The following is a 22,396-nucleotide window of genomic DNA, read 5'->3' as shown; positions in this document are numbered from 1 at the left end:
TGAACCACCCCCCAAAAAAATATTATATATAATATATTATGTCTAAATTTATCATGAAATTATTTTTGTTTTAAATGTACAAGGGTGAAATTCTTTATTCGCTCAGTCCGCTCGCTCACATACATTTTTGCCATGTGTGATGTCTAGCGGCCTATAAGCATTGTTAGCTCATTGTTCTGTATATCGTAAGTTTGAAATGCCTTGGCCTTGGCCTTGAGGTTTTCAGGCCTTGGCCTTGGCCTTGGGTTTCCATGCCTTGGCCTCAGCCTTGGGTATTGAAGCCTTGGCCTTGGGTATTAAAGCCTTGGCCTTAGCCTTGGCCTTGGAGGTTTGAGCCTTGACTACAACACTGCATTATACATAACTAAACGAATCCAATTAGACCAGTCAATAAATATAATAATATCCCATTTCACCCACCAACCGTCATCAACCAATTACTCTTGTTTTGTTGTTTTTTTTTAATATAATTATGCATCATTTTATTTTCGGCAAAAGTCATCTGCAAAGTGGGACGTCATCAAGTGTTACTAGTCACGGGTCTGACGTCACAGTCACATCACGTACTCTGACTCCACCCTAACCGATATATATGGCATTGGAGGTAATGTAATATTTTTTGTCGATCCGGAGTCGCTTCCGACTGTGGGACGTAGACGTAGCGGTATTTAAAACGTGCCATATAAGTAACATCAATCGATGCATTGGTGTTATATCGATAGCAAGACGTTAAGAAGAGAACCAACAACGAGTACGGAACTTGCGACAAGCACTTTTGCTGCCGAATCTCCGTCTTCATCACAGCCATGTGAGTCGGGCAACGTGGTGTCATCGGATGCAACAGTAGTTATCGTATGTGCCATGTCTGCGGAATAAAAAAAAACATATTAGAAACAAGACATATTAAATACTTATACTGCAAAATATACCCTGATTCTCTCTGTCTCTTCTGGATATTGGAAATGAAATCAAGTATCAAGCATCAATATCAGTTGGGGTATAGAGCTTCCGCGCGTTCTGTTGAGATCGCCGGAAACAATAAAGGTACTCCAAATGGTCAAGCGCGCACAAAGTTTCACACTTTTTTTTTCAATGCGTGTGCGTATTTACCCGTTGGTATGGTCCCATATATTGATTATTGTCATGGAGTACTATTTTCTATATAGACCTCAAAAGTCGCGCGTGCGAGTGTGCGTTATGGAATCGCGTGCAAGCCCCATCAAGCTTACGGATATCAGCTGTATTATGTATTGAAATTTGCCAGTTGTTTTGAGAAGGAATGCTTTGTCTGATATCTTATCTTTGTTCGAATGGTTATCCAAAACTTGCTCTCTTGGAAGGTTATGATTATTTTCCTTCAATATAATATATTTCAGTACTTTTTCATTTTTAAGTTGATGACCTACTCATTAATGTTAAGTATGTGTATGTGTGGATGGGATGGGTGAGGTAGGTTTGTGCGCATATATGTGTTTGTTTCCAGTCTAGTATAGCATCTTAACCTTATATAGACCATCTCTTTCTCTCTCTTTGTATTTTGTAGATTAGTATATCCTATATTTTATGTTGTTAATCATGTGAAGTATTCCAGGCCCACGTACATGTACACAAGCCAAAACTAATTCGTCTATGCTATAATCTAATTGATACGTATTTATGTACTCATGTGCATTGTATGTATATTTATTTTTATTATGATATGATGTTTTTTGTTTTAAATAAGTAAACTTGTACTTGATCAATCATGGGGCACACGTCAAAGGTTTGTAGATGTCATGGGTACGTAATTAACCATGTTTTTTTAATTGACGTCTCTTGTACGTGCTACTACTATAGGGATTTTTGCACGACGACCATGACGACTTCGAGAATGCATTATTAGAAAAAAGAGTGAACAGCTGGGAGGTCTTTGTTAAAAAAAATGTGAACCGAGCAGCAGGTCGTCTTAAGTTTTGCAGCTGACGATTTTTTTAATATGTCGTCTGTCATGCAGAGTCCAAGACGAGAATACGGTTTCGATTTTTGTAAAAACCGGCGAAAACGTCTTGGTTACTTTTTTTTCTTATGAAGGGAATTAAAAAATGCATCTGTTATGTTCTTGAATCCGTTTTGTATTGCATTGCAAGAAAACCCGAATGTGTCTTTGACGAGTTCTGGGACAAAGAGGGAATATTGTGAATCATTGTGGGGACAAATTTCTCTCATCTTCTGTTTTCATTGATTCATAATGTCTTAATTTAATCTCAAAATACCCTCCCTAAGACGATACAGGATTTGATAGCGAAAATAGTCAGAGATACTCCAGGTGTAGAATGCAAGGCGGTGGCTTCAGCCCGTAAGGTACAATGACGTCACCTCACAGCATTTATTACTTGATATTCATCTCACTGCTGTTGCCTTGGGGGAAAAATGTTCTCGTTTATGTTATAATATGTACATGTAATGTGATGTCTTCCTGTGAGAGAGAATACATATGATTCCCATCTCTTATTATGATTTTAGTAATAATAACAATAACAGTTAAAGTAGTATAATAATAACAACAATAATATGTCTAATAATGATGATGATAATACACATAATACCATAACAATAACTACGGTAGTATTTTTATAGCGTGCAAATCTACCTTGTTATAGTAGTTCAAGACGAGTCTTAAACATTTTCCGGTGCTCTTACGGGATCTTACCTGGAGTCGGTTCGGCGCTTGGAACCGTTTGATTCGTGGGACTGGTTGGTTCGGGTGGTGTACACAGATCTTCGCTGTCGCACACGCACAAGCTTAGTTGATGACTATCATAGGTCGCCCCAAGATTAGGGGGAAGTGCGGTGGCCGGATCATACATAAGTGACGCAAATATGGCCGTTGAAGTTTCGTTGAGACATGCGTTCCCGTCTGGGATCAAGTGATTGTGGTTAGGGGGAGCGCATCCTCGCTCAATGCTTGTCAGGACGATTTTGCCTTCTGTAAATTAAGAAAAGAAGGTTTTAAAGTGACTCGATATTACATACGTAATGCCTCAAGTGATTAATTAGCTTTAACATTATGATGACTAGCTTCCATAATGATAACAGACCAAATATTATACCTTCTGTTCATGACATATTATATTCTCAGGTTATAGAATATAAATTTTACATGTATTTCCAAATCGTGACAGGCTTTTCATTATTGTTCCTCCTTGGTCTTGGTTAGTCTGCAGGCACAGACCCTGATTGAAATTTTGATCAACAGTGTGTCTCCACGCAAAGACTAGCACAAACAAAAATTGATGTTTCAGTTGTGACCTAAAGACAGAGCAGGATAGAGGCGAGTGGGCCGAAAATTCAGAAAATTATCGAATGTCAGCCGAGGTGCAGCCGAATAAGTCGATTTAGGCACAATTCGGACCAATCTGGTCGCTTTTAAAGCTAAATTATGGTAGCTGCAGTAAAACACTAATTTCGTCAGAAAGTCTGTAAAACCAAGGTTAAGCATTATTATATCATCGTGGATCTAGATCTGGTACAGTTACATGAACTGAACTTTGTGAAATCATAAAATCTTAGCTGAAATACGATCACACTGAAGATCGCCAACACAGATAGGCACACGTGGGACAGTGTATTATTATTGTTGCTGGAATAAAGACCCGACGGAAGTGACCGAATCCGCGATTATTTCGCTTATTTCTCAGCAATTACACAATTCCTTCAAGAATCCTTTGGCACATATTTTTTTATTCATACTAACAGACACTTGGGTGGTCATTATATTAGATTTTGTAAAAAGTCATTATGAGATCGTTACCAGAACTGGAATTTATTTTTCATTGGGTGGAATTCGGACTTCGGTGGCGTAATCGGCGCATTCAGCAATATTCTTTCCGATTCGGGTCAATATTCGGCTGTAATCGGAGCATTCGGGCAACATGCAGCTCGATTCTTGCCACCTTTGGCAACATGTAGAGCCTCTTTTGGGGTTGGCATTTGGCTTAATTTAGAATGGCAAAAAATAATTTGAATCAATTCTTAGCGATTCTGCTCTGATTCGGGACCTATTCCCGACCTACGCGTCTCTGATTCTGGGAGTTTTCCGAAGCAGAGCTAGACGAGTAGGTTCCGAATCCATCGAATTCATCCGAATCAGGCCATATTCGAGTAGAATCGGCTCGACTTTATTATGGAAAATTCGGATCTGTTGTGTGTGCGTGTAACCATGGTTGAAGAAAAGATACGAGTGTGTGCGTGTGGCTATAAAGAGTCAGTGTGTTTTTCTTATCCTTGCTTACCAGTTTTGTGCATCAGGGTGATTTTATATTCCACGGTCATGCAACCTTTGACACCGGAAGTACAATTTGACTCCTGTGGTTTCCCACACGTCGCTGGTGGGAGAACAGTCAGGTTTAAGGCTGCGTTGTTTGTAGTCGTGATGTCACTGCACACAATGCATGTTATCGCCTCCCCTGTTTCAAAAAAGAAACATATAATAATAGTGATAATGATGATAATAATAAAAATGATAATAGTAATAATAATAAAAATAATAATGATTATGATTTATCATTATCAGTACTATCATTATTATTAGTAGTAGTATATGAACGAATTGAACAGCCATTGCATGCCTTATGACATACTTACAAATTCTTACGATGACAGACCTATGTGCATCTCATTTTTTTTTCATGTAATATAAAATATGTTCTTGGACACAAAGACAAATTAAATGTGTAATATGACTTATATTAATCAGCAGGTCGGTCATCTGACGTGTGTAACTTCAACTGCCAATATTTTTTTTACGTTACATTGAGGAATGGTGATTAATGTGGTTCCACCATTAATAGAGAGAAGAAAAGCATTTTAAAACTCAAAGGCCCGTATTCTGAAGTCTGGTTTAACTTAAACTCAGGTTTAAAGTTGTGGTTTAAGAATGGAGAGCCAATTGTTACATAAATCACTAACAGTAGAGATATCATACTTCAGCTAATTTGGCTCTGAAATCATTCAAAATTGTCTAGGAAGTATAAATAGATGATTGTCTTCAAGATCGATGAATAAGGACAGAGCACAGTAAACATAAGAAACATACAACTAAATAAAAATGTTGACACTTTCGGCTTTCCATAATTTTAGCACAGAGTTAGACCATGGTCTAAGTTAAATCCGACTTCAGAATACGGGCCCAAGGGACTTTTCACACGTGAATCTTTAATTATCACTGTAATCATGATTGCAATTCGTCTTTAGAATCATCAGACCACTCTCACAGAATTCGTACCGTAATTTGAGTGAAAGTTAACTGTAATTCACCTTCAGAGTAGAATTTTAATTCGTGATTGTGATTACAGTTCGTGATTCTAGTTCGGTTTCACACGTGCTAAAAAATCGTCATTAGCCTTATTTTCACTGGAATGATCATTCAAACTACCATTCTTTAAACCTTGTAGGGCATACCCTCATTCATCATATCAAAAAGGGTCAATTTGTCAAAGAGCTTGGGAAGAGTATATTGAACATAATAACTAGCCCTTTTTCCCAACCCTTACGCACACGCTTTCTGGAACGTCGTAATATTCGGACCTGACGAAAAATTGCACATAATATCTTTTGTTCCAATTCGTCCAATTGCCAACTCCGTCTACTATCATTTGGTCTAGTATCAGTTCGTCCACTCTCCACATGGTATACTTTCATTTAGTCTAATGCCATTCCGTCTAATAACAAGTTGGTCCAATGGCCATTTAGTCCATACATGTATATTATTTGGTCTAATTTGACCAGGTGTTAAATTGTGCAAAATCATTAAATTAAAAAAGAAATTAGACCAACTGCTTATGAGACGAAACGGTCATAGACGAAATGGTGATTAGACGGGAAGTGATGATTGGACTAAATGGTTATTGGTTGTTTGTTAGACAAAATGTTGATGGACGGAAAGGTATTAGACATGTCGTGAGTCGACGAGTTGGCAGTAGACCAATTGGCAATTTACCGAGTCAACGACGGAACTACTGTTTTGATCCACGTTTTATACGTTTAGAACTTTAGATTCACGTTACCATGGCTACAGAAAACGTAGTTGTTGAGAAAACTCCTATTATAACAGGTCACAAAGAATGTTCAGATTAAAACATTGTAAAATAAACCTACTACATTATTACTTTGTAAGGTAAATTGTCAATTCATCCACTGCCAACTCGTCCACTCACCACATGGTCTACCTTAATTTAGTATAATGCCATTTCGTCAATCAACACTAGGTCCAATAAACATTTGGTCCAATCATCACTCTGTCTAATCACCATTTCGTCTATTACCATTTCGTCTAATAACCAGTTGGTCTAATACCTATTTTCTTTTCCATTCATTTTGCACAATGAACAATTTAGTTTAATTAAACCAAATGGTTTATTGACTAAATGGCTATTGTACCAACTGGTTATGAGGCGGAATGGTGTTAGACACTATGAAAGTAGACAATGTGGTGAGTAGACGAACTGATGACAGACCAAGTGGTAGTAGACGGGTTAGCAATCGGACGAATTGAAAATAAACCATTTATACTTGATAGGGTTAGCGAAATTGGTGAGACTTTATTTATAACAAAGATGATTTTACATTATGTTATTACGAATGTTGGTTAAAGTTGAGTATATATTAAACAAATCAATCATCACCAATTTAAGCGAAGTTAATATTACTATATAGAGGATTAATGCATGGCTGCAAACAAACAACAAAATTTCAGACTTTTACCGCTTTTTTAGACGGGTCAAGATATGGTTTGACCCGGAACAAATTGCAACAAAAGTTTTTTTTTCAACTGTTTCTAGTTTAGTATTTGACCTCAGGTATAACATACTACAAATCTCGCAAAATCCGCATCCGGGAGATCATAGTTATTTCCAGATGGGGTCCAAGACGGCTGCCATTCACTGAACAGGGATATTACTCATTAAAAAAAAAGTTTCATCGGGTTTTCATGAGTTTGTACAACAAATCATAAAAATTAATACAAGTAATAACAAAAACATAATTAAGAAGTCACTTTTGAAAGCCAACTTGGATTTTTGGCAACATGGATAATTGCGTATCATTGTGACCATTCCACAAATGATTTTCTTTTACCCTTGAAACCCCAGTATACACCAGAATATTATCCCTCAGGCCTCATGTGTGTTTTTAATGTTCTATATCCACTTTTTAGTAACAGCAGTCATTTCATACCCCTTTTTTAAAGCCATATTGGATTTTTGGACCACCCACTGTCCTTGTATCTTGTTCCAATGTACTACTTCACTCTTGAAACCATTGAATAGAAACCATATTAAAGCCACTTAATTAGTAGATGAATTATGGATTTTTTGGCCTACGGCAGTCATTCTGGTGCCATCTTGGATTTTCTAGGTACCCTGGAGTGCTTTAGCCTGTATCGACAAATTGTCTTACCACTAGACCATGTAGACCATGGAATATGAACCGAAATAGAATTCTCGGGTGGATATGAGCGATTAGTATCCATTTTCAGCGAATGGCGGCCGTCTTGAAAATACCCTCTTTTCTGGAAGGGATTTTGGTATATTTTTATTAAGACCACGTGGTATAAACGCTGACCAATAAACGACCCCCGTCACCCTTGAATGAACTCACCCTCCACACCTGACCTCACTTCACACTTAACTTTACTGTCAACAATACGCTATACTTACGGACCCTGCGGTAACTATATATTATATACTTCGTTGCATAATGACTTACCATTTACCTTGTATGTATAATTGATTATTTTTATGGACTCTAATTACTTATCTTCGTAATATATTACATTGCATAGTATTTACCATTGTTATTAGTAGGCCTATATTTTGTATTTTTATATATTGGTTTAGATCCTGATGAAGGGCATGTGCCCGTAAGCTTGATGAAGACGGGTATTGACCTTGCTACGGCCCTCTCCATACTACTGATCTAATATATATATATATATGTATATATATATATATATATACATATACATATATATATATATATATATATATATATATATATATATATATATATATAAATATAAATATAAATATAAATATAAATACACCGAGCCGACACACTCCCAGACACTGGAATGATAGGTAACCACTTCTTTTATCTAAGAATATATACATCTTGAATATATACATACATATGCATAAATATCTTTGACAATTATTGAACCCTGTACATACCTTTTCGACTCATTTCTTGCAGTCTCACCCGCCCCAACAAGCCACTTTATATAGTTTTATAGCTACGTCTTTTTACCCCCATACAGTTCAGTATATGCTTAGTATCCTGATCACTTGACTATATTTGATTGATTATTACGATTTCGTTGCCCCTTATTGCCGTATGTTTATTTTGCTCTTTATGTTTATCATGTTGCTCACCGCTCAAACATCCATATGTATCCTACGTATATATCTCCATGTGCAAGACAATGTACTTTTTATGTCAATCTCTCAAATATTACCTGTATCAACAGTTACTTGTATACTATATTAACGGATCAATATAATCCCGAAAACTGACAATGTACTCAAACACAGATATAGTATAATATTGAAACGAATTTGTAATTTTACTTGAAAAATATCCTCCTTTTCACAGTATTACCTACACAAGATCTACTACTTCTTCAGATGAACAGAATCCACAGTTAATCTCATTGCCGGTAAATACCTTGTCCTCCATCACTTCCATTGTATTCCACCGTCTCGTTTAAGCCATTACCCCCTCTGTTGTTATCTTTAACAGTGTAGGTTGTAATCTTATTGTAATCCTTCTGTTCAGTACTCAACCCCCTCTGTTGTTACTTTGCCATTTAGTTATCCTAGTGTAATCATTCTGTTCTGTACCCATTATTTACTTTGTTGGTATTACGATTTTATTTGTATGGATTTGTTCCACTTTGTTTCAATGCATTGTAGGCCTGATGAAGGCCCTAATTCTGGCCGAAAGCTAGCCGAAATAAAGGAGATACTTGAAGCTACGTCTTGCATCAATAATTGAGTTATTTACGTCTGTATATAGAACATGATGCGCTGCAATACACGTTGTGCGAAGGGCCCTCTTCCTTTATATATATATATATATATATATATATATATACATATATATATATATATATATATATATATATATATATATATATATATATATATATAGACGTAAATAACTCAATCATTGATGCAAGACGTAGCTTCAAGTATCTCTTTATTTCGGCTAGCTTTCGGCCAGAATTAGGGCCTTCATCAGGCCTACAATGCATTGAAACAAAGTGGAACAAAACCATACAAATAAAATCGTAATACCAACAAAGTAAATAATGGGTACAGAACAGAATGATTACACTAGGATAACTAAATGGCAAAGTAACAACAGAGGGGGTTGAGTACTGAACAGAAGGATTACAATAAGATTACAAAAAGATAACAACAGAGGGGGTAATGGCTTAAACGAGACGGTGGAATACATAGTTTTATAGCTACGTCTTTTTACCCCCATACAGTTCAGTATATGCTTAGTATCCTGATCACTTGACTATATTTGATTGATTATTACGATTTCGTTGCCCCTTATTGCCGTATATTTATTTTGCTCTTTATGTTTATCATGTTGCTTACCGTTCAAACATCCATATTTATCCTACGTATATATCTTCATGTGCAATACAATGTACTTTTTATGTCAATCTCTCAAATATTACCTGTATCAACAGTTACTTGTATACTATATTAACGGATCAATATAATCCCGAAAACTGACAATGTACTCAAACACAGATATAGTATAATATTGAAACGAATTGTTATTTTACTTGAAAAATTATCCTCCTTTTCACAGTATTACCTACACAAGATCTACTACTACTTCAGATGAACAGAATCCACAGTTAATCTCATTGCCGGTAAATACCTTGTCCTCCATCATTTCCATTGTATTCCACCGTCTCGTTTAAGCCATTACCCCCTCTGTTGTTATCTTTTTGTAATCTTATTGTAATCCTTCTGTTCAGTACTCAACCCCCTCTGTTGTTACTTTGCCATTTAGTTATCCTAGTGTAATCATTCTGTTCTGTACCCATTATTTACTTTGTTGGTATTACGATTTTATTTGTATGGTTTTGTTCCACTTTGTTTCAATGCATTGTAGGCCTGATGAAGGCCCTAATTCTGGCCGAAAGCTAGCCGAAATAAAGAGATACTTGAAGCTACGTCTTGCATCAATGATTGAGTTATTTACGTCTGTACATAGAACATGATGCGCTGCAATACACGTTCTGCGAAGGGCCCTCTTCCTTTGTTTGTTACATTACTCGCCCTAAGCTTGTATCCTAATTGGCTCCGTCCATTGTGGATCCGTGGCAGTTCAGACGGCTTTCTGTATCCTACGCCTACCACCACCATCGAAACGAACGAAACGAACATGACCACCCCACTGACTTCCTCTTCGAACGCTCCTACTCTTCAAGCTCCTGCTCTTCAATCTCCGGCACTGTTTAGGAAACTATCTAGGACTCTTGAAACAAAACACCGTTTCCAACTTCATAAAGAATTTCTGTTGAAATACCAAGAAAATAATGTAGTACCCAAAGGACTCTCCCTCAACAAAAAATGCGCACTTGGCCCTGATACTACGCAATGGCTTAATATCCTTTCTGAAGCATCCCAACAATTACGGGATATCGCTATTGAAGTTGCCGAACAAAGGCTCACGTCACTTGAAACTAAAATTGAGTCCATAAAGGCTGAACTATGGACCAAACTAACACCTAACGAATATCATAACACTTTCAGAGGCATACAAACAGAACTCAACAGACATAAAGACATACTGCACAACAAAAAGCAAGACAAACTACGCCGAGACATTCGCACCCAACAAGCGACCCACCACCCCACCAATCAACAAAACCATACCACCACAAACAACAAACACCAACCACGATCAAAAATACGACGATTTCGCAAACGACAATACACGAGCAAAAGAAGAAGACATCAACGCGAAAATCGACAAACACCCCACGATACCACCCAACCCCGGCCTACCCTACAATCTCCACCAACTATCGTCAACCTCTCTGATCACACGCTAACACCCGCAGAAACCTCCCTCCTATCGAAAGGGTTAAAATTCTGCCCTGTCCCCCCACACACAGACGAACACCAACTTAAAAAAGACATTGACGCATTTAAACGATGAATGGTCTTGAAAACACACTTCTCCCAGAAAAATACCACACAGACAATCACAGATAGAAACAACACTCCAACTTCACATCAAAACAACTCATCAGACGATGAGTCTGAAATCACATTACCCAAATCACTTCAAAAAAGAGCACATGGACACCGAACGTACATAACCCCAAACTACACGAATATCTTGACACCATACAAACCGAAATTAATGACTTAACACTTCAAATAAAACAAAAGAAAAGGAAAAACAAAGACAACCTCACACGGGAAGAAAGAAGTGCCCTACATAGCCTAATGAATAACGACGAAATAGTCATAAAACCGGCAGACAGAGGGTCTAGTGTTGTGATTATGTCCAAATCTGCATACATAGAAGAAGGAAATAGACAGTTATCTGACACTAACACTTACCAAACCCTTCCCAGAGACCCCACACTAGAACATGTTCAAATAGTGAAAAATGCTATTTCGTCTACTGATATAGATGACGACCTAAAGAAACTCCTAATCCCCAAAGACCCACGTACCCCAAACCTGTACTTCTTACCTAAAATTCATAAACCCAATAACCCCGGACGCCCGATCGTATCCGGTTGCGCCTGCCCCACAGTCGAGATCTCCCGATTTGTTGACGCCCACCTCCGCCCACTTGTCCACCAACTCCCATCATACCTCCGTGACACAACCCACTTCCTCCAACACATACGAGATATCAATCACAACCCAATCCCAGCTCGCTCTACCCTCGTCACAGCTGACGTCACTTCCTTATACACTAATATACCTCACAAAGAAGGTATCAAAGCTTGTCAAAAAGCGCTGGACTCAAGAAAAAAACCCACACCCACCCACCGACCATCTTATCCGTCTCTTACACCTCACCTTGACCCTGAACAATTTCAAATTCAATGGAACCCACTACCTACAAATTCAAGGCACCGCCATGGGTACGCCCGTGGCCCCCTCATATGCTAACATATTCATGGGTACAATCGAACAAAAACTACTCCACGGACAAAAATCTATCTTGAACGGCTCTTGGAAGAGATATATCGACGATATTTCTTTCATTTGGACCGCATCACCCCGATTTCTCACCAAATTCCAAAATGGTACCAACTCCCTCCACCCCAAAATTAAATTTACGTTTGAAGCATCTCGCTCTGAAGTCCCTTTCCTTGACACAAGTGTAAGAATTGACAATAACTTAATAGAAACCGACCTATACACGAAACCCACCGACTCCCATGCTTATCTCCTCCCATCTTCCTGTCACCCCCTTCATATCTTCAACAGCATCCCTTAGAGTCAAGCACTCCGCATCGCACGTAACTGCTCCCAACCCATCCGCCGAGATTTCCACCTCAATGCACTCCAACAACACTTCACACAACGTAACTACGACCCCAAACACACTGAGGAACAAATCGATCGCGCACGCCAAATCCCACGTGACCAATTACTTAATAACACCAAACGCCCCCCTTCCTCCCGAACCCCCCTAGTAGTTACCTATGACCCCATCACAGCTAAAATCCCTCGAATCATCCACAAACACAACCCAACATTATCAGAAAACCAGCTACTCCAAGCCACCTTCCAGGACCCCCCCATGGTAGCCTTCAGGAGAGCCCGCACTTTACGTGACCTCCTTACAAAAGCGGCTGACCCCACACCAAAACACAACAGACACAAAGACAACGAAAACAATAACAGCATCAACGGCTTCCGCAACTGCCAATCAAAAAGATGCATGTTACACAATTACACAACAGAAAATCAAACATACACCAGCACAATCACCGGCCAAACATACCCTATCAATTCACAACTCAATTGCAAATCTAAATGGATCATCTACCTCATCACATGCAAAAAATGTCATAAACAATACGTTGGCAAAACAGAAAACACACTCTATACCAGATTTAGCAACACCAGATCAGAAATCCGCAACTACAACCCCACCACCAATCACAACACTAAAATCATCCCCTATGTCCTCCACTTTAACCTCCCTGATCACTCTATAAACGATGTTTCAATCATGGCCATAGAACACATAGACAATAAATACCGTTCAATCATCTTGCACCGAGAATCATACTGGATCACCACTCTACGCACCCTCGCCCCAAACGGAATCAATGTTGATAATTAGAACCATTGACCCATTACATGCCCCCCACACACGCACACACACGCACGCCCACACATGCACTTCACTTCACTTTTCCTCTTACCTGCACACCGAGCCGACACACTCCCAGACACTGGAATGATAGGTAACCACTTCTTTTATCTAATTATATATACATTTTGAATATATACATATACATGTATATGCATAAATATCTTTGACAATTATTGAACCCTGTACATACCTTTTCGACTCATTCTTACAGTCTCACCCGCCCCAACAAGCCACTTTATATAGTTTTATAGCTACGTCTTTTTACCCCCATACAGTTCAGTATATGCTTAGTATCCTGATCACTTGACTATATTTGATTGATTATTACGATTTCGTTGCCCCTTATTGCCGTATATTTATTTTGCTCTTTATGTTTATCATGTTCCTTACCGTTCAAACATCCATATTTATCCTACGTATATATCTTCATGTGCAATACAATGTACTTTTTATGTCAATCTCTCAAATATTACCTGTATCAACAGTTACTTGTATACTATATTAACGGATCAATATAATCCCGAAAACTGACAATGTACTCAAACACAGATATAGTATAATATTGAAACGAATTGTTATTTTACTTGAACAATTATCCTCCTTTTCACAGTATTACCTACACAAGATCTACTACTACTTCAGATGAACAGAATCCACAGTTAATCTCATTGCCGGTAAATACCTTGTCCTCCATCATTTCCATTGTATTCCACCGTCTCGTTTAAGCCATTACCCCCTCTGTTGTTATCTTTTTGTAATCTTATTGTAATCCTTCTGTTCAGTACTCAACCCCCTCTGTTGTTACTTTGCCATTTAGTTATCCTAGTGTAATCATTCTGTTCTGTACCCATTATTTACTTTGTTGGTATTACGATTTTATTTGTATGGTTTTGTTCCACTTTGTTTCAATGCATTGTAGGCCTGATGAAGGCCCTAATTCTGGCCGAAAGCTAGCCGAAATAAAGAGATACTTGAAGCTACGTCTTGCATCAATGATTGAGTTATTTACGTCTGTACATAGAACATGATGCGCTGCAATACACGTTCTGCGAAGGGCCCTCTTCCTTTATATATATATATATATATATATATATATATACTATTATCAATTTATCAACAGTTTTCATAGCCTAATGCAATCTCAACTTAAGATGGGGCTATTTATTTTTTCCTTTTGTATAGAGAGGGTTTGATCAGTTGAATTTATGCAAATGGCATTAGGGCTTGTTTCGTTATAGCTGCTATGCGAAATGGTCAAGGTTATTAAATTGCACTAGTTATATTTTATATGTTTCTGTGAGCCAGCATCAACTTAATTCACCATATGCATTAGAGTAAACACTATTGCCGGTAAAACATGATTTTAGTACTGCAAATCCTTAACAAGTGGAATGCCTCTGGCCGTCTCACCTGCATCACGCGGTTCAATATAGCAGCAGTGCTGACTTTGAATACTACTCTAACTCGCACAAGATGTTCAGTGATACATGGTTACTCTTATGTCCACTTTTTATGAACTAGACCAATAAACTTACAGAGATTCACCAAAAAACCCCAACATGGCAAAAGTTCATTGCCCTTACATGACCTTTGACCTTGATCATGTGACCTGAAACTCAAACAGGATATTCAGTGATACTTGATTACTCTTATGTACAAGTTTCATGAATCAGATCCATAAACTTTCAAAGTTATGATGGTAATTCAACAGATACACCCAATTCGGCCAAAGTTCATTGACCTTTGACCTTGGTCATGTGACCTGAAACGCGCACAGGATGTTCAGTGATACTTGATTACTCTAATGTCCAAGTTTAATGAACTAGACCAATAAACTATCAAAGTTATGATGGTAATTCAACAGATACCCCTGATTCGGCCAAAGTTCATTGACCCTAAATGACCTTTGACCTTAATCATGAGACCTGAAACTCGCACAAAATTTTCAGTGATGCTTGATTACTATTATGTCCAAGTTTCATGAATCAGATCCATAAACTTTCAAAGTTATGATGGGAATTCAACAGATATCCCCAATTCGGCCAAAGTTCATTGACCCTAAATGACCTTTGACCTTGGTCATGTGACGTGAAATTAATGCAGGATGTTCAGTGATACTTGATTAACCTTATGTCCAAGTTTCATGAACTAGGTCCATATATTTTCTAAGTTATGATGACATTTCAAAAACTTAACCTCAGGTTAAGATTTGATGTTGACGCCGCCGCCGCCGTCGCCGCCGCCGCCGCCGCCGCCGCCACCGCCGCCGCCGCCGCCGCCGTCGGAAAAGCGGCGCCTATAGTCTCACTTTGCTTCGCAGGTGAGACAAAAACCGAATGTCAAAAAGGAGTTTGATAGTTTTGAAAGATATGAATTGAAAATGTATTTTATCACATAAATTTGGTAATTTTACATGGCAACTTTAATCCCGCCTGACGGAAATAATATCGAGGTATTGTATAAACAGAATCCTAACAATCTAATGGACTGGACATGTCAGGATATGCAATAAAATGTCTCTACTTACATAACACTAAATTTGTAAGATGATTGTTCGTAGAGTCATTTAAAAAGACATTACCGAGAGAGGGCGCTACAGTAACTAAGATCCATTTCAAATGCTCACAAGCATGAAGTCAGCCATTGAAACGATTTCTAAAAAATACTTTTCTTTTCTAAGATTGCAAAAATGCTTAAAATAATCATTCGAGCAGCCATTAAATTATATAGTCTTAAATTATATAGCGAACACAAATAGCAAATAATGGAAACGACGTTACAATCGGTCGACAACAAAAGTTTGGCACTACTGCAGTTTACCCTTTGCGCGCTGATGTTGGAATTTGTACACTCGTACAATTAAAATCAACAATTTTAATAATTAGTTTTGTCCCCTAATTTCAAATTAGATAAGCTAATAAAATACAACAGTTCTTGGATAACATCTATATAATAATAATAATAAGTATAAATGGTGCAAGATGGATAGCTTGAATTAAAGAAAATAACATGGAAACAACCGTCATTATCATCCCCCAATAATTAATTCAGCGTGCAAAGAGTTAATAATACCATTAGTATGTAATTAGCGAGTAAAATGACGTCCTACTTTCACAAAGGTTTTTCTTTCTTTATATTATTTCTTGTTAGGCTAATTTTGAAAAACTTCTAGTAAAGGTAAAACTACACATTCAACAAAGTCAGTCCAGTTGAAGAAGTAAGAAATATGAGGAAGAAATGTTTTAAAAAATGACTTCATGTGATAGCTCCTTGTTGACGCCTTGAATATTATTAACTAATTAAGGAGAAAAACGACCCCCCAAACTCGTAAACTATCATAAATTCTGACTTTGCTAAAACTTCGAGTATCTTGCGTGTTGAGAATTTGCCGATTTTGTTCAAACACAATTTTTTTATAATCTATCGTAGTCTTGATAACATGTCAAGTGAACCTCGAATTAAACTACATTTAATGTCTAGCATGTAAATATGAATTAATATTAACCTTAAATCTCCCAGGGTATTTTGACCTTTGTCATTCCTGGGGGGCATTATGCCCCCCCCCCTTTAGATCTCAACCACGGATTGCGCGATCGCAACGAAAATTTGCATGGTGGTAGAGAATGACTTTATCTACGCAGTTGCATTGGTAAACTCACTGAATTCATATATTTTTATTTTATATGAATTAATTATGTTCATTTATTCATGAAATCATACTTTTTGCTCTAATTCACTAAATAAAGCTCCTAGAATGCTATTTTGGGGTGAAGATATTCTTTATAGAATTCCTAACTATTGTGAATGAAAAAATTCTGGTACCAAGACCGATGTCTTTTTTTGGGGGGGGGTGTATTTTTTTTTTTTTTTTTTACTTTTGATTCTTTATTATTTTTTATGGAAGTCGTTCTAGACTTAATTCTGATCATAAAAAGGCAAAATTGAATAAGTTTAATCAGTAAAAGTAGAAATAATGATAAATCTATGAATTTTGGCTAAATACACAACTTGCATTGGATTTGTACATGAAATCACGTTTTGGGGAAATTTGGGGTCTCGGCTGGCATGCACTTGCATAATGTTGCGTAATGTCGAAACCGCGTACCAGGCCGTCACAAATTTGGTCTCAAAATTTGTGAGACATGAAAGTAAAAAGTCAGAGAGCGGCGAGGTCAGAAAAATTTTGCGCCGCAGATATATAGCGAAAATTGTCGTTGGCACGTCCCCCCCCCCCCGGAGAAAATTAGGGTTAAGAAAGAGGCAAAAACGAGCAATCCACTGCAATTGCATATATATATCTATATATAAACATCATTGTCTGCTATTACTGTTGTCGGTTACTTGCAAGATTATTATCGATTATAATTCAACAGTACATTAGGCATGTTAGGGGTTATTAGTTTAAAAGTATTTTACAACTTGAATACAATGAATGAAATGAGGTCTAATTCCGGTTACATAACCAGGTGCATACCAGCACTTTGACGAATTCACCTTAATCATGTTTTTATGCCTTTTTTAATTGAGGTAGAAATGGACTTATCAAATACACTTAGCATGTCAATGCATACCAGCTGCATAGATTCTGCAGGTACAGACCCTGCTCGAAACTTTGATCGAGAGGTGGGTCTTCAGAAAAGACTAGCCTGAGCGAGACGGCCTTGAGTAAACAAGACACTGTAGGCTTTGCATTCAGGCCCCTTAACTTAACCTAACTCGAGTGAAGGGTAAGCACAACGGACTACGCTGTATCGCTTTGGAAAGTGTATTATACTGCAGTGTTTGCTTGTGCCCTTACAAAGCTTACCTAACTACAGATGGAGACTTATATATGGGGGCATTATATAATTTATGATATCATATAATTTTAGAACCCAAGTGATGCCTATTAATTTTACTTTCTAAATACATGGGTCCTTTTGTTTTCCAATTAAAATCATCATTTGCAAAGGTCATTTTAATCGCGTATGAATACATTCTAAAGAACTGGATAATAACTCTTAATTTCGATTTATCATGAATATTCGTAATTATCAAAATGTATATACCATTATTGTCATGGTCGCAATATTTCATGACAGAAACTAGTAGTTGTGTTAAATCAAGGAGCTTCCAACGGTTAAATGCATATCGTTGATATTCTGAAAAAATGACATTAAAAAATTAGGTCAGCTTAGAAAGGCTGTATTTTGAAATTATAGCAATGTTGGCAAGCTCGTTTTGTCTAAAAGCAGTGATACCTGTGAAGAACTCTTTCGAGGCAAAAGAGTTACGCATTTTATAACTCTAAAGTCTACCTTATTCTGAGCTGTCATCGAAATGTTTATCTTTTAAGTTACGTACATAGTTTTATCAGCCAGCCTGCAACATGGGTTTACACTATATTTAGTCGTCCCATCCCATAAAATCACAAGACATACTGATGTCATTTCGAATGTTATATAGATTGTATATTATATGAAAACTTTTCATGTTTAGCATCCCTTTCGTCCCTTGTAATATTGACATTAGTTTTTTTTTCAAAGATGTTTTATTGTATTCTCTCAAATCAAAATACACATTCTTATTCCATAAGCAAGTTGTACAAACTATTTGAAACATGATTATAAATCATACAATAAATCCATAACAAGTATAATTATACAGATTATACATCAAGCTTCAAAGATACTGGAAATTAATACTAATGCGTTTCACCAATTACAAAATGAAATATTAATAAGATGTATGAAATGATAAGAGAGAGAGAAAAATAAAATGTGATATTGTACCACCCAACTCCCCCCCCCCCCCCCCGTCCCCATGTTAGGAGCACCACCCCCTTTATGTCTATACTCTACATGGAAGGGACTCCAATTCTCCGTATTTTTTTAATGTTTATTCTTCGTTTTATCTGTGTAGTTTTTTTTTCTGTGTTTTTTCTGTGTAGTTTTTTTGTCTGTGTAGTTTCATCAGTATAATCGATTTATTTTCATTTTTATCCATATCATTACGTCTTTTATCATTACCATCCTCTGTTATTCCCTTAAAATATTTTGGAAAAGGTGGATTAGGATTGGCAACACATTGGCTTAAACACTGTTTCATCTCTTACAAGGAATATTGCTAAAGAGGTCTGGGTCCCGTCTTACAAAAAGTTACGACTAATCCGGTCAATCGTATCTATGGACAGCCAGCTCCGTCAACATCTAGTATGCATGTTTGTTCAAAATATTTTCTAGCTATGATGTATATTCATGCATTCATTGTTTTCTTGAAAATTCAATGCACTTCTTGTTGCTTACAGAGGGCATTTAGCAAGTTTTTCGTTGAAAAAAATATGACACTGATGGATTTCCATAGAGTGACGATTGATCGGATCAATCGTAACTCTTTGTAAGACGGGGCCCAGATATGAACTTCATGTGACTGCGTGTGATCACGTTGATACTAAATCATCCAGTAGTATTCAATATAAAGCATTTTCATAACAGAATATACTTACCTGATGTAAACATGCAGAAAAGTGGCACAAAGACGGCAATTACATTCATGTTGGGAGCTGTTGGAAGTGAAACGCATTAAAACACATTTATAGCATATTCTATTTCATATAATAACATTAGAATGAAGTAAAAGAGAAAGGGATACGATGAAAGGAAAAAATAAGAGAAAGGGAGAAGAGGACGAAAAAAATGTACAGAAAAAAGGATGAAATGATAAAAAGGTAAAGGGAAATGAAATTTAATAAGCAAAAAAATACGATGATAAAAAAAGCTTAAAAAGAAAACGGATAAGAATAGGAAAAAAGAAGAAAAAGAAATCGAGGATTATAAAGAAGAAGCACGCGATTAAAAAGAAGAAGTAGAAATGTGAAAAGGATAAATAACGAACAAAACAATCAATCTTAACACTTGATGAAAATCAACATTCCAGAAAAAAAGATCAATATACAGTTAATTTTAATGCTGTCTCGATTTTCTGGTGAATGATCAATGGTAGACATTTAGTAATTCCGTGCAAAATATATCAAAGACATTGAATTTAGCCTTTAAAATGTTTCCTTTTTTTTCTTTTTCACGTTTACGGCCTTTAATTAATCGGAGAATAAAACGGAAGCATTCGAAATCAATTTGCATTTTAATATTAAAGCATTACTTACCTTGTTACTATATGTGGTTGGTAAAAGTTGCAAAGGCGAAGAATCCCCTCCTGAAAATGAAATGCCTTTGCGTGCGACGGGCTTCTGTGGAAGCCCAGCTAGTCGTTCACTTAGCTACGACGGGCTTCTACAGAAGCCGAGATATTTTTGGTTTAATTCAATGAAGTTTTTTCAGCTTTTCCGTAATTGTTATGTGCTAAAACCTCTGCCACTATTTCCTTTATAAACCTATTTCGATAACAGATTGAAAAAAATATACAGCTACGTGGGAAAAAATCCCGAAAAAAGGATATAATTTCAACTTTACCCGATTTTTTCGTTGGAGTCTGACGGGGAGGATAAATTCTGTGACGAGCACGTACGCGCGCGCACAAGACCTGATCACGTGATTTGATCCATATCGTTATTCTTATGGTATTTACGCTAAAGCCGGTCACACCGCCCGAGTGTTGTTGTGGCGGTCGTGGAGCGGTAGGGAGAGAGGGTCGAATTTAGCTCACAAAATTAGGGGAAAAAATTCAAAACAAAAATCGAAAAAAAAAAAAAAAATTGTTAACGATATTGAGCGGTAGTGATTTTTTCCCTCCGCTTTTTTTATGTTATTAATTTTTTTTTTATATATTTATTTATTTTTCTTTTATTCCCCCCCTCCTCGGTTTCAAGGGCTGTGAGGTTGATTTATTTTAGGACGGTGGATAATGTATTAAATGTATTTTCATGCCATTTCCTCACACTTAATGTAAAAGGAATACGAGACAAAACAAAACGAGGAAAAATGTTTAGTTGGTGTAAGACGAAATCCGTTGACATAGCATGTTTACAAGAAGTTCGCCAGATATTGAGGATAAATGGCAATCAGAGTGGGGTGGGAAATGTATCTTTAGTCATGGTACGCACCATGGAAGAGGAGTTCTTGTGTTAATAGACAGTAAGATAGACATTGAAATTGGTAATACCTGGGTAGATGAAAATGGTAGATATGTTTTAATTAAATGTAAGATACAAGGACAGAAGTTGCTATTTGGAAGTGTATATTTTCCCACGGGAAATAACGAAAAATGACCAAATACAATTTTTAATTGATTTAGGTCAATTATTATTAAGGAATAATTTAGAGGGAAGTCCAGTAGTACTTGGCGGTGACTTTAATGTTATTAGAGACACTAATTTAGATTATTTTGGACGTGTATCCAGGGCGTCAAGTTATTTTTTCTTCCTCAGGAGCAAGTTTTGAAGCTCAAAGTTTCCTCAATCAGCTGGTAAAAAACAACCACTTGTGGTTGATTTTTCATAATCAACATTATTCTGAAATGTCTACATTTTTGCGCATTGTGAAGAAAGATACAACATGAATTACATATTCACATGGTTGTACTGTTACAAAGTCACCCCAATAATACTTGATTACTTACGTATAGACTTTCAGTACTCACTTTGGCTTTGTACTGTTACAGGTAGTGCATATAATTGAGCATCTAAATGGATGAAAGATCCATTCCCAATCAGAAACTGGAGAAAATGGAGTTGGGTTTTTTAGACCTAGAGGTACAATACACCTTTCCAGCCTGGACGTTAGGACTTCTTACCGATACAACCTTACAGTATTTATTCTGTACTGCTTTATGCTTAAATAGACCTTGCAATTTTGTACAGTTGTAATCATATGTATTGTGTACTGCTTGCTAATGCTTATCTCTAACTTCTTCTTCTTCTTCCTCAATTAACTACGGAGATAAGCAGAGATCCTGCACATTATCATACAACTTCTGTGTTGTTACAACTTACAGACTAAGAATACTTATTTTGCACTGGTAGAGTTTACATGGTCCTTAGGAA

The 22,396-nt window shown here is 36.9% G+C and overlaps 1 protein-coding gene across 1 annotated transcript; it reads right to left on the bottom strand.

Annotated features, from left to right (window-relative positions):
- Nucleotides 1-358: 358 nt before the first annotated feature.
- Nucleotides 359-20,967, bottom strand: LOC121419798. Its single transcript, XM_041614259.1, has 5 exons — nt 20,561-20,967; nt 19,904-19,960; nt 4,272-4,445; nt 2,690-2,965; nt 359-865 (listed from the first exon to the last, which is right to left on the bottom strand). The coding sequence occupies exons 2-5, from the start codon at nt 19,950-19,952 to the stop codon at nt 711-713; spliced, it is 654 nt and encodes a 217-aa protein (XP_041470193.1). The 5' UTR covers nt 19,953-19,960; nt 20,561-20,967; the 3' UTR covers nt 359-710.
- Nucleotides 20,968-22,396: the final 1,429 nt, after the last annotated feature.

This window comes from Lytechinus variegatus, chromosome 8 (assembly GCF_018143015.1).
Source record: "Lytechinus variegatus isolate NC3 chromosome 8, Lvar_3.0, whole genome shotgun sequence".
NCBI classification, from domain to species: Eukaryota; Metazoa; Echinodermata; class Echinoidea; order Temnopleuroida; family Toxopneustidae; genus Lytechinus; species Lytechinus variegatus.
The sequence above is the reverse complement of the archived record's forward strand: the minus strand, read 5'-3'. Positions and strand labels throughout refer to the sequence as shown.

Coding starts and splice junctions, on each gene's coding strand:
- LOC121419798 (XM_041614259.1), bottom strand. CDS start 19,952: ATGAATGTAATTGCCGTCTTTGTGCCACTTTTCTGCATGTTTACATCA. Junction 4,446..19,903: donor TTTCTGCATGTTTACATCAG/GTAAGTATATTC, acceptor TTTTTGAAACAG/GGGAGGCGATAACATGCATT. Junction 866..2,689: donor AAGCGCCGAACCGACTCCAG/GTAAGATCCCGT, acceptor TTTATTCCGCAG/ACATGGCACATACGATAACT.